The sequence below is a fragment of the Ixodes scapularis genome, unplaced genomic scaffold (genome assembly GCF_016920785.2).
Source record: "Ixodes scapularis isolate PalLabHiFi unplaced genomic scaffold, ASM1692078v2 ptg000303l_1___fragment_1__unscaffolded, whole genome shotgun sequence".
In the NCBI taxonomy this organism is placed as follows: Eukaryota; Metazoa; Arthropoda; class Arachnida; order Ixodida; family Ixodidae; genus Ixodes; species Ixodes scapularis.
In genome coordinates, this window is record NW_024609955.1 from 1,279,637 (window position 1) to 1,293,348 (window position 13,712).

The 13,712-nt window shown below is 48.5% G+C and overlaps 1 protein-coding gene across 1 annotated transcript in view; it reads left to right on the forward strand.

Annotated features, from left to right (window-relative positions):
* The window catches only part of LOC120847166 (laminin subunit alpha-like), a gene marked incomplete at its 5' end in the record, with an annotated part of 79,637 nt that overhangs the window by 25,281 nt on the left and 40,644 nt on the right, over nt 1-13,712 (forward strand). The window contains 11 exons of the mRNA XM_042287767.1: nt 110-366; nt 2,606-2,740; nt 3,471-3,686; nt 5,967-6,290; nt 6,528-6,535; nt 7,343-7,399; nt 7,467-7,553; nt 8,081-8,292; nt 8,787-8,887; nt 11,843-12,023; nt 13,522-13,665. Coding sequence (XP_042143701.1) covers nt 110-366; nt 2,606-2,740; nt 3,471-3,686; nt 5,967-6,290; nt 6,528-6,535; nt 7,343-7,399; nt 7,467-7,553; nt 8,081-8,292; nt 8,787-8,887; nt 11,843-12,023; nt 13,522-13,665 — 1,722 coding nt within the window. The remainder of the gene's footprint in view (nt 1-109; nt 367-2,605; nt 2,741-3,470; nt 3,687-5,966; nt 6,291-6,527; nt 6,536-7,342; nt 7,400-7,466; nt 7,554-8,080; nt 8,293-8,786; nt 8,888-11,842; nt 12,024-13,521; nt 13,666-13,712) is intronic.

The window sequence follows — 13,712 nt, forward strand, 5'->3', positions numbered from 1 at the left end:
TACTGAAGAGGACTGCATTGTTTTTTCAAAACTGAAGCGTAGTTGTCGTTTAAGCATAGGCATAAGTAATAGTTTGGCAACACTGTGCCGCTCCTTTTGTGTTGCGCAGACTGCCAGTGCGACGTGGGCGGAGCGGTGGGCAGCTCGTGCGACGCCCGGAGCGGGCAGTGCCAGTGCCGGCCCCGCATCACGGGGCGCCGTTGCTCGGAGCCCCTGCAGGCGCACTTCTTCCCCACGCTGCACCAGCACAAGTACGAGGTGGAGGACGGACACACCCCCAGCGGGGTCAACGCCCGCTTTGACTTCGACAGCGGCCTCTTCCCGGGCTTCTCCTGGAAGGGCTACGCCATCTTCTCCAACATTCAGGTGAGAGACAAAAATACTCTACTCGCTACAGTGCAATCCACTTATACCGATACCACATAAAACAATGTACTGCTTATAATGATCAGTTTCTAGGGTTTCTAGTTCAGATACAGTGCTAACCTTTTAAAACGATTGAATTTTCAGGTTTTTTAATTATCGTTATAAGTGGATTGCACTGTACGTTGTACAGTCATGTGTCGTTAATACGAACCCCATTAAAATGGATGCCCCCTTTATATAGGCAAGGTTTTCTAGGATGAATTGGGTAAATACACATTTTTTTGTCTCGTTATAATGAACAACTCGCAATGTTTTGGGGAACGGAGGCGTCCCTATGGACGAGACAGCACTGTTATACCATATAACCTTACAATCTGTTACGGGAGAGTCTGTATAAGAAAAGACACAAAAATGTGCTGGATTATGGAACTGGTCTTAGCTGGATCCGGCTGGGACCAGTTTCATAATGCAGCTGCGGGTGAACTGTTAATATATAATTATAGCAAGAGTGACATTGCAGTGATTCATCAGCATCACATGATATGGTGTGTTGCATCACATGACGCTTCGCATGACGACGTTGTTTGGAGCACCACGCAACACGACATGCAATGTCTTGTTATTATGTCGCCTGACATGTGTGGTCTCAGATGCCTCCAGCTGAAAATCAGACAATCTGAATGGATCCAGCTAAGACTGGTTGCCTAATCCAGCTGAAAGTGGACTGCATGGTTTTCACCTGGGACGGGACCAGCACCTGGGAGCTCTCAACAGCGGTGTTCATCTTAATGTGGGCATTACCCCGATCCTTTAGCACAGTTTTCTCTCGCAGGTATGCGCAAATCACCAAACTTTAGCACTGAAGTTGGTACCGTATTTGAATCTCTGAGAACTAGGAAACTGTCCATTTGCTTGTTGGGTCTGACTGAGTCTTACTCTATACTTGAAATGGAACGGGCCCAAGACCAGGGTGTAAGGTAGACAGGTGGGGAAACGAGAGTCAGATGAGCGACCGGATTGTGTCCCCCTCGGTTTTCTCTTTTTCTGTGGCGCCATCTATGTGGAGCACCGCAAACTCTCACTCCGGGTGGGCGACCGGTGGCGACCAGCTAAACTGACGGAGATGGTTTCTCGTGGATTTTCAATGGGGGACTGTCGTGCTCTCGGTTTATTTTGCCCACTCTCCCGTAGAGTTGCACGCAAATCCGATTCCGACTTTTTTTCCTCTCGCCGCAGCACCATCTGTCGCAAATCGGGGGTACCCGCAAGCAGACAAGTACACAATCCGGTCACGGCGCTGCGGTAGGCTTCTATGGGCCGTTTCCCCACCTGTCTATCTTACACCCTGCCCAAGACTAAGATCGTTTTCCACCTTGCCCTATTCGCACTGCTTAGAGGGCATCTACATCAGTATACAAAGACACAATTCTTGACAGTATAATGCAGGGACTAATCCTAATGCTATCATTTGTTGAGCATATAGGGAGTATTCACTGGCGGCCATAGCTGTGTGCGCGACTGCTGAGCGCGTGCTGATTGCGAGCTTCCACAGTCCTTTTGCAACGTGCATTCCGGCCCATGAAGAGTGCCGGTCTTAGCAGCCTATTGATGTGAGCTCGTTCGGAGCATGCGCTCTAAACAGCACCCACAAATGTGGCGTCCAGTGAATACTCCCTATAGGTATACAGTGTAGACCGCATATAACGTATGTCTGGGGAGTCGCGAAAATCCGCACTATAAGCGGTACCGCACTATAACCAAAACATCAATTTTTCAGGCCAAAATACATGCCATGAGACAACTTACCTTTGTAAAAGAATTTATTTTATGTTAGATGAAAAAATAAGCTTAGTTTGAGGAAAGTCTTTATTTCAATAGACTAGTACAGTTATGTCTCAAGTGCGTCACACATTTTAAAAGAAATTAGCGGCTTTTGCCTGGCGCAGCCTTTTAATGGCGTCGCGGGTTGCGGACGGACGTTGCGAGCGTTCAGGATTGCTAACCCTAATCACTTTTCTCCGGAGATGAAAACGCGTGAAAATTCGTATCCTTCATACGCTACGCGCCAGTAATACCTTGAACTTGAGCACACGCATGAATTGCGCCAAATAAGAAATCCGGGCGATGTTCGTGGACACAAATGCTTAGAAATCACCACTGTAGTCGAAGTAAACAAACACGACGACACGGGCGTTTTTGCCGTCTTGAGAGCGCCGCCACGACATCGCCGCACGAGTAGGTGCTGGTGCTGCCCCCGAGCCGAGAGCCCCGCTTCCAGGGGGTGGTGGGGCAGGACGGGGTCACTGCCCTCCCCTTCGTGCTGAACCCCGGCCGATGGACCCTTTCCATCAAGGCCCCCCGGCCCGTCTTCCTGGTACGTAGCGGATGCGTGGTCCCTGCCTGCCCGGGACGCGTCTTTGGCCGGTGTACTTAGCATCCTGTCCCTCCCACGCAGTGAAGTGGTCCCGAAGTGGCTACAGAGTATGTCGCGGGAGCTGGCATGTCACGTTGTCGGACGTTGCAATCCTGGCAGTTGGTCGTAGAAGTTTTGCAAAAAGAGGCAAGCGAGCGAGGGTGGCGTCGTCGTCGTGGCATGCCAACTCCTGGCTGCTCAAGCGTCTGTGGATTGTCAAGCTCGTGTGCGACCTGCTGTAGAACTCCACGGCTGCGACGCCGCCGGGGGTCACGGCAGGCGATGGCGCGCCACTTCTGCGATGTCCTCAGTCAGAAATTGAGAGAGGACGTGTGAGGATGCAGTAATTACACCAGTCGGAGACACGTTCTGCCACCATACCCACGGGGAGGAAGGCTGCGCGTCGGCCTGCCGCCTTGGTGGTCTTGAGGCAAAGCACCGGCCTACGGATCCCCAAGTGGCAGGTCCGAATCTCGGCCGAGGTCCCTGCAATTTGATGGAGGCTTATTGCTGGGAGCCAACATTTCGGTTGCGTGTAAAAAGGTCCCCGGGCAGTTGAACTCGATCCTCGGTTATTTAGTACGCTTAGGCGTACCGAATGCCCTTCATTGGTTTGGCACGTAAAACTTTGATTTGATTCGCTGGGTCGGCCCCCCGGAACGTGGGAGTGAGTGTGGCCCCGCATTCCCAGGACTACATGGTGCTGCTGCCCGAGGCCTTCTACGAGGCGACGCTGCTGCAGGAGCGGGTGCGCCACCCGTGCCTGCGGGGGGGCAACATGGCGGGCCCTTGCCGCCAACTGCGCTACCCGGCCCTGCCGGACACGGCCGTGCCGGTGGCCGCCGCCCAGGGAGCGGACGGACAGGGTGCCCCCGTGCAAATTATCGACGACGCGGACGTCCTGGAGGTACGAGAGCTCGGCTCGGGCAGTGGCTTGAAAAGCTTTCTTGTGGATATCTCCAACTCGTGTGCTTTGTCTGAGAACCGTGTGGCAGCACTTCAAATGACGCTTACAATGTAGGTAGGCGTCAATAGTAGGTAGATAGTAGGTAGACCTCAATGTATCTACCGGCCCTGGGCCGGTTTGCTGATCAAGGTGGGTATCGCTCTCGACGGGTTAACCACCCGGAAGAGGAATTTTGAAGTCACTACGCGGGGACAAGAAACCAGGGTATCTAGCGCATAGGTGTACGGCTGCCGTAATTTCCTTCCCTCTTTGAATACTAAAGTTTGATTCCAGGCACAAACACAGGAACGAACTCGATTATGGCCGCCAGTGAAGGTTTCGGTGCCCACGGTCCTCCAGAATCGATTCGACAAACGGCGTCGACCCACACCCTCCTCAACTCTGAGTTTTTGAGGAACCGGTGAAAACACAAGCTTGGGTTGCGCAGCAGGTTGTTTGCACAACCCACAGCTTGGCAAGGAGTGCTCGGCATTGTGCAACGATGCCAGTCCCTTGGGCTCCTCGCACTTCGGCAGCACGACCCGATTGAGCGAGCAGGGAGTCGAGAATCTTTGTGCACGGTCGCTGAGGAGCACTTACAATCAACAACCACTAAAGCGTAACATAACGAGCAGAAATCTTACGCTGGGACAGCTGAAAACAAAGCAGAAAAGCATGGTAAGGGAAGTGGCAATACGAACAAGTAACCTGCTTGAGTGCGGACGTGACGACGGGGCCCAAGGTTTCTTGGGCCCCGACGCCAACTCGCCGAATGCCCGAGGATAAGCTGGTGGTAACATCTTTAATATCGGTTTTAGAGTGGATCGCACTTTCTCATTAGCGTAATATTTTGGCAGTGCTCGTATTTAGTCTCCGTGAATCGATACCAGTCACTTATTTTAGTTCGACAACTAATTCGAGTTACCCTTTAAGGGAAGACATGGGTCTTTGGCACTAAAAACTCCCTAATATATCATAGTTTTGGAAATTACTATTTTAAAAATGCAGCTATTTTTTTTTGTGATCTACCACTTTTTTCATTTTTTAGACCAGTATTTGAGCCATGATATAATTTTATAGTACCGCTGCGGGCTGAATTTGCATTGAAGTTCGTACTAAAACAGTGCTTTCTTAAGAGGGATTCACCGGCAATTTATTTGTAGTCTCTTCCTTCTAGATGGTGCTAAACTTTTCCGGAACAAACGACCTGCTCCCAGTTGGGTATGCAGCTCAGGGTTGGCTTGGGACACAAGTTGTTGACCGTCGATTTAGGCGAGCTGTAGATATTGTTCGCGGAACATGAGCCAGTGATGTAGAACTGGCTCCAAAGTTAGAACCACGTTTCAACCATTTGAATGCACCTATTTAACGTGAACGCCACATTTGTCGATTGCGTTGTGCATTGGTTGTATACGCTGGTTGTCTTCATTTGCAGACAACCTCTGTACTGTCACAAGTTATGGAGTCGCCAGCACAACCGGCACCTTGATTGCATGTACCGGGCTCGTCTGGTGACAACAAATAGGAGGCAGTGCGTTGCGATGGAGTTTAGCAGCGAGAATTTCGCTGTTAAACTTCGCTTCGTGCAATCCATTCTTTAGACGTGGATAAATGATGACTATCGTTTGATCATGTACAAATTGCAATCGTAGGCAGAGAAGGACTTTTGACCGGTACAGTTTTCAATGTTCGTACTTATGCATGCATTACTCGCTTTCTGTTGCAACGAACATGCGCATGCTAGGCCATGAAGATCGCGAGCTGAGCTGTGTGGTGTTCAATAGCCGAGTAGTTTGTAAACAAAGGGCTTAAAGCCGGTGCAGTGCTCAATATTCGTGCGCATGGTGGGTGCTTTGCTCGCTTTCCGAATCAATGAATAAGCGTGTGCTCGGCGGAAAAGATAGCATGCTGGCTGTGATTTTGTAAACATCGGAACGGTATATAAGCATCTGTCAGCGTCTGCTCTTGCACGCTATATGGAGCACAAAAATTTAACGAAAAAGAGAACACATCCTTAGCTTCTTATATCAAAATGATAACAATGCTTTCCTTTTGGCTTTTTATAAATATGCATATAAATGTATATACATACGCAGTTATCCCGTGTTGTAGCTGTGTATGCTTCCATCACTGTTCCGTTCGCAGCAATATAACCTAGTTTGGACACAGTATAGCCTACAAAGCAGTTCTTTTTTGCGTCATAAGACCCGTGATCCCCATCATTGTGGCGGTCGTCCCCAGGAGCTGCACAGCGGGCCCATGGCTCACCTGGACGAAGACCACGGGTCCCTGCGGCTGGACCTGCGAGTGCCCAGGGCCGGGCCGCACGCCCTGGTCTTCTTCTACCACTCGCTGGACAATGACGGCTCTGTGGCCGCAGACCTGGTGCTGTCGGGCGCCGACCGGCTGGCCACGGGCAGGGCAAACTTCCACCACTGCAACTACAACCTGCTCTGCCGACAGGTGCGCTGCACGGGCTGCTTTGCTTCCGCCGCGCTCTGCACACTGCTCAGATGTTGTGTCCATCCCACCCATTCCATGGCTTGGTTCTGGTGCCGAGTAAAAATGGTGCCATCGTTTTTGCGAGATTCGTTTAGATATTTTGTGCCCTTTCAGCCTGTTCTTTCGCCGGGGGATCATCCTCTCATCTTGTTCGATTGATTACACAGTTTTATTTCTAGCACTGGCCTGTTACACAAGTTCCAATACAACACGTGTCTCTCAGGTCACATGTCATACTAAAAGAATGTGATGTGTAACCTAGTTTGGTGCATTTTGCACCATAAAACGCTTCATCATCAGGTTGCTTTGTTTGGAGGCTAACCTGCGGAGTTGATGGCCTTTCTTAGGGCTAATATGTCATGTGCATAATTCATTCCTTGAACATTGAATGACTACAATTACTTACCTGCATCACTTGTATCAGTTGTTGACTACACACTTTTGTCGTACAGCTATTGCTAACTATCAGTTCCTTATTGTTTAAAAATTGTACAAGGCCTCTCCGAAAAAAACTTTACACTCTTTTTAGTTACGAAAATTACCTATACACTCCGTGCGGGAACTATAGGAGGCGCTTTGAAAAACGCGAGCAGCGCCGCTAGCGGAGGAGCTGGCGTTCGACTGTGAGACGCGTTCAGCAGCCTGCGGCGCCTTTTCGCATGCCAAGCTGTGGCGGCGGAAGCGCGCACAGACGAAACTTTTGCTTTTTGAGCTGATAAGTTGAGGGTGACGTTGCATGAGTGCTGGGGCAGAAGGGCATTTAGCTGTTCTCCACTTCTTATATATTGAGTTTGAGTCGTAATTAGGGGTAATTTCTCTAGTTGCGGCCGAAAAAGGAGTTGGAGTAATTTTCCGAAAAACAAAGAGGGCCGCCACCTTAATTGATCCGAGTGGGAAATTTATTTCGCTCGTCACTGTAAACCTAGGACTGCTGCAAAGATGATATTTGGAGGCGAGTGAGATGTTCACTAAGTTTGTGCACGAAGAGTGCCAAGTTTCTTTAAGACAGCAGGTGTGAAAGTTATGTTTTTAACGAATAAAGAAATAAAGCTGTACGGGATATCCAATATTGGTCCCTAAATGTGCCTACCCGGTTACCACGGGGATGCCACCAGGGGGAACCACGACAACTGCCTCATCTGTGCCTGCCCGATCCCGTTGCCCTCCAACAAGTGAGTTCCAGTGACAGGAAATCGAAGACGACTGCTTGACACCCGCTTCTTTTTATTTCTTTTCCAGCTTCGCCGACAGCTGCGAAGTGTCTCCGAGCGGACAAGAGATTAGCTGCAACTGTAAGAAGGGCTACTACGGACCTCGTTGCGACGTGTAAGCATGACCTGTCTTGTTTTAACCTGTTAATGGGCCGAGGCATCTCGGAGTGTGTTGGAACAACTGCAAACTCGAGCAAAACTTTGGATGGACAAAACTGATGACCTATTGGTCTGTTGATACCTTCTATTGGCATAGGCTCATTGGCTGCTTCGGTCTATCAATGTATCATTCTGCACGTATTTGGTCTTTTGACATACGAGTCCCATGCATAGACGCACGACTGACGTCGCACCACTGCTATGACGCTGCTACGGGCGCAGATACTTTATGCGTGAATCTGGTTTCTGTGCACACGCAGTGCTCACACCTGGTGTTTTCAAACACGGACTTGTTTGTAAACACCCTGATGTTGGTCTATAGGCATTTTACCGAGAGTTTCACGAGAGATTCAGTTTCTCCTGGATATGTGCATTTTTTGAGCCTTAATTATTTTTCTTTCATGCATGCACGCTCTTTGTTGCACAGTCACAAAGCAGGCTCACAGAGTTTTGGCTAAATGAAAAAACCGGTCTTCCATGCAGCTGTGATGCGGGCTACTTTGGCGAGCCCGACGTGATTGGCAGCAGCTGCAAGCCGTGCGAGTGCAGCGGCAACATTGACCCGGCCAACCCGGCCTCTTGTGACTCGGTGACGGGGGAGTGCGTGCTGTGCCTCAACAACACGTCCGGACCCGCCTGCGAACTGTGCGCTCCGGGATTCTACGGCGACGCCATCTCGGTCAAGGACTGTCGCAGTAAGCGCTTGCCTGCTCCAACTGACAGTCCAACTAGGGAATGGAAACATCTTAAATTAAGATGCTTCCCTTCTCTAGGGTGTGAGAATGAAACCTTTGTGCACTGTTACTGTGCAGATATTGTGAAGGATAGCGTATTTGCAGGTTTAGTATCTTACAAAGTGTTCTGTAATAGTGGCATCATCATTGGGTGAGAAGTTGCGGGACTTATGACGCAGGGGGTAATTTTTAGAGGTATCACCATTTAAAAAGAAAGAACCTGCGTAAGGGTTCTTTTATCTTAGAAACTAGGTTGCTCGAAATGTCTGTTGCAGTACATCGTAACGCCCATTGTGGTACATTGTAACATGAAATGTTGTAAAGGGATTACATACGCAGGCATTTACTCGCAACATTGCACTCGATCGTTTATTGTGTAAGAGGGCCCCGTAGCTTTGAAGCAACTGCATCCATTGCCGGCAGTGTAACGGGAGCCTGCGTGCTTTCTCTCGCAGAGTGCTCCTGCAACCAGTGCGGCATGCACTCCTGCAATCCCCTCCAGGGCACCTGCAACTGCCACTCCAACGTGGAAGGGAGCCTCTGCGACCGTTGCGCAGTAAGCTGCCGTAGTTGACCGCTCATCACCGCAATATCGCTGTGTCATCCTGCACCCTCTGGCAGTATGAGTGGTATACGCTGTCTCGTGGTGGCCTCCCATTTGGCCGAGTGAAAACTGTTCTGATGTTAGCCTGAGACTGAGGCAGGAAAAGAGGAAGTTTCAAAGTAGAAGAAAAAGGAACAGTCGAGGATACGTCTCTATGAAAACTGTAGTTTCATTGGAAGCATACAAATAACATTTTATCTTTTGATGGGAAAACAGCTTGGGAGTGACTAGGATCGTAGAAATTTTCAAATAATAGTTTCGATTAATACACTATTCAAAATTTGCTTCCAGGTGACTGTGATATTAATATTTCTTCAGTGTTGATGACGGCGGGTCAATCCCGAGTACTGTGTTTCTTGCCGAGCACTGGTGCTCCGTGGAGAAGCAGCACCCGCAGAAGGTAGCTCCGTGGGTGCTGTTTCTCCGGAGCGTACCGGTGCTCGGTAAGAAACCTGCTCAATGGGGCTATGCTGCCGCGACCAGCGCTTGGAAAAGTAAATATTGGAGTTGCGTGAGCTTTGTGAACGTTATCATCTGTGTAGCGGTAAAATGAAAAGAATTAGACTGTGCTTATTATGCAGGAGCATATATTAGAGGGCAACCTGCGTTTATCATTAGTGACTGCCTTTTCGTTGTACATAAAATACGAGATTGAAGAAAAGATTTTTTTTATGCACAAAGATGTAGTATAAATCCCCTCGATTACCGTAAAATACCGATCAAGCAGGTACTCAAAATTTGAAGATAATCGCGAAAAAATAGGGGATGGGCGCATGTGAGGTCATCAATTTTACATGTAGGGTGGTTCAAGTCACCAGGCTTGATCTAAAATGGACCGTAAAAATCGACTCCTGCACGTAGCCATGTAAACTTTTCGTCAAAGGTGTATTTCACAGGTCGGTTTTTTCTTGTAAAATTACAAAAGCGTAGCTCTCTTTCTGTAAACATTAAGGCCAAGAACCTTGCCAGGGTCTAAGGCAGGCAGCAATGCAGATGACAGAGTTCCGGTAGCGGGGTGTGTTTGGCATTCGTATTGATAGATGGCGCTCCCTCCTGATTGCGACGGCTCGCGACCACCGTGGTTTATTAAAATGAATATAATCTTTTTGAAGTGTACCTTCGGTTAAAAAATAAATGCAAACAATAAAAGCAAAACTTAAGTAAAGAAACGCGTCTGCATAACGGTGGCGCTTTTTCTGCCAACGGATTTCGTCTGCTATCTTTCGCTGGTCGGCTGCACCTTTAGGCACTGCTCTCCGACGCCATCTATCAATACGAACGCAAAACACACCCTGCTACTGGACTTGGTCGTCTGGGTCGCCGTCCGCCATAGACCCTGGCAGGTTTCTTGGCCCAATTTTTTTTACTAAAAGAGAACTACACTTTGTAATTTTACAAGAAAAAACCGACCTGTGAAACAGATACACCTTTGACGAAAAGTTTACATGGCTACATGCAGGCGTTGATTTATATGGCCCATTTTAGGTCGAGCCTGGTCACTTGAACCACCCTTATATATATGTCCTGTGCATATTTTTTTAGATATTTTAAATTTTGAGGGTAGGCGCTTAGTGCGGAATGGGTGGATGCACAGTATTCTACGGTAGGTATTTCGGGGTATCTCTAAAAGTTTAAAACCTTAGGCATTAAACTTTCTGAGGCCGCAGTCCATAAATATAGTTATATATGAATTTAGCTTAGAAATGGACTTCTAAGTGAAAGCTTGGGAACACCCTTATGAGTTCAGCAGGATTTTCGTTTAAGCATGGTGCAGTAGTGAAAGGCTCAGAGAAACTCTTCCATATTCGATTAGAAAATATTCGGCCAAAATCACTATCCGCATCAAATTCGCTTTGAACTCAAAATCCCCTCGTGCCTAGAGTAAACCCATGGAATCGGTATAATGCAAATGAGAAACAGATGTCTTGTGTCATCGTCAACGAGCATATGTATTGGTGCCGTGGCATACTTGTGTCGGAGTGCTTTCCCTAGTGGAGTAATTTTCGAGCTTATCAGCTTCTCATCTTATGACCATAACCTCTCTGTTTGTGGACCATTTAAAAAAATTCAAACGCCAAAAGATTTATCTCGTCGAACTGCATGTGTTAAAAAAAATGTGCTTCAAAAAACTACTTTCTTTTTACAGCGGAGCTGTTAAGGGCTAGTTTCCCCAGCATCGTGTTCGTCAGCAAACAAATGATGACACAAAACTCTGGACAGCTACCACCATCTGTGAGTGACGGTGGCAACCAGACAACTGGCTTGCCGGTTGTCTGGTTGCTACCGCCGCTCATAGATGGCGGCAACGTTTCCAGCCTTTTTACTCTGGTTTTCACCAGAGTGGAAAGGCTGAATTTCTGTAGGCGTCGTCTAAGAAGTCGTCCAACAAGTTGTCCTTGAGGTCGTCTGACCATAGTACAGCTTTGCTGGTCTTCCTTCTTCACCAGAGTGGAAAGGCTGAAAGTTTTTTATGTAACATTTGTTGAGAGCTGAAAAGTTTCTGTTTACGTGCTTCAAGAATGGTCAGTCGTGGCTTGATGGGACATATTTTCGGCCTTTGTTGGCTGCTGAAGATGCTCTCGAGTTGACCGACCGGGTTCTTTCTATTGCACCTCATTTCTGGGTTTCGGCACCAGATGAAAGGACTTCTGGTCGTTATTTTAATCGGCAGTAAACTTTTACGTGTCATTTCTGCAGTGAAGGAAGGATGTCAGCCAGTTGAAATGGTTGAAGCTCATGCTGCTGGTTTTGTTCCCAGTGGCTCTTTCCTCATCGCTGTTTTGCCTAGAAGTTCTAAAGTACCGGCGTGTTCTTCTTGGCCCGCCTTTTAAGGATGCTCAACATTTTGGGCGGACAAACCGCCCTTGGGCTTGCGGTGAGTGAGTGGGCGTGTGTCTGGCCGTGCAGCCCAACCACTGGGGGTTCTCGGAGTGCCGAGGCTGCCGCTCGTGCGACTGCAGCCTGGCCTCTCAGTCCAAGCAGTGTGACCTGGAGACGGGACAGTGCCCCTGCCAGCCGGGGGCTGGAGGGCCGCGCTGCGACGTCTGCGAGCCGGGCTACTGGCGCTATTCGGCCGACGGATGCATCTGTGAGTGGCTCTTTCGCGAGCGCCCACAATACCGGCGCATCTTCAATCGTGGCGTTCATTGCGCCTTTATTTCTGGTTTCCCGATATTCGCCTCTTGGTGCCGCCTCATGTGTTCGTCGTGTCCTCGTTTTTGGCTTTTCAATCCTCGTTTTTGGCTTTTCAATTTCCGCCTCGTGATGTCGCGTTTAGTTGCTGACTGTGATTTAAGCAGGGGTGAAGCGGCAGTTATGGTGGACGTCTGTTTTGCTGTAGGGTCAGTCGACGGAGACTCCGGCAGCCAGGAGTTGAAAGGCTGTGACAGTGGCGACCCGTTCGTAGCTTCGCCTTCTTTGCTCGCACTTTTGAGACCAACAGCGAGAATTGCGACCACTGGCGGACCCTGCCACTGCCTCCTGGGTTGTAATTTCTTGCCGCTTTTGTACCACTTTGCATGCTCGTGCAGTATAGGACATTAAACGCACCTGTTGGAAACTTGTTTCAGTTACTGTAGTGACAAGTCATTTATGGGTGCCTGTAATAGTATTAGAGGAACGCAACTATGAGGGCGTAACTATCGAGAAAAATTGTTTGTGGCCAGTGATTGAACTTTGATTTTGTGCAAAAACCACCTGTGGAGAATCCACTGTTTGGCGCTTCCCCCACTTTTTTTTTCCTCAGTCATGTATGATAACGATGAGGGTGCAGACCTTGTTATATTGTTGGATACTGTAAAGAACTTTATCTTTGCGAGCTCAATATTTAGTCATTTTTGGAGGCACAAAGTTTTGCGATTTGGAGTAAAATGTTATGGGAAAGGGGCGAATATTACCCCTTTCCCCATGGGGTGATATATTCGCGTAAAAGATGTTTTTGGAAATTGTTCAAGTTGCGAAATTGGCAAAAATTAGGTCCTCAAGAAAATCAAGTAATGTGTAGCGTTGAATGCCGAATAGTGACTGCGAGGGATTGTCGTTTGGCTCTAAAAAACAAGGTCAGATGGGTAGAGAGAGCAAGCTGGAGCAAAAAAGGCAGTTAGAGAATGGATTTCGTCGAAGCCAGTCGACCTGGCTTTCGTTAAACAATCTCACCATCACCAACAAAGTCGTCGGCCCAGGGGAGCGCTTCAATTCTCAATATGTATCTTAGAAGTAATAGGCTGCCTGAGTCAGATACATATTCATTAATAAATATATAAAATCCATAACGCACAATTTTATTACCACTGAAATGCAGAAAAACATGTCAATTTAGATAAACTTTCAACAAAAAGGTTCAGGGGACTGAAATGACCCCAAGGACTTCTTGAGTCTGACATCACATTCTTCTCTGTCCTTGTCCTCTGGTTTTGGTTCAAGCTTGCTTTTTATAGAAACTCTATAGAAAAAACATATTTGGGGTAGTGTCCTGGCATCATATTTCAGTGCTTTGCATGGAAAATTAATTTTTATGGTTCGTCGGAGGGCGTTTCATGTGGCAGATGCTCTCCGAATGTCGTCCAACAATGTGCCTCGTGTTTCAGCGTGCAACTGTGCGGCCAAGTTTTCGGCGGGTGCCGTGTGCAACCAGCAGACGGGCCAGTGCCAGTGCCTGCCCGGCGTGGAAGGGGACAAGTGTGACCGGTGCCCCTACCGATGGGTCTTCGTGGAGCGCGAGGGCTGCAAGGGTGGGCTTCCATTCACCAGCCATGACAGGCTCAAATAGGGCGCCTTA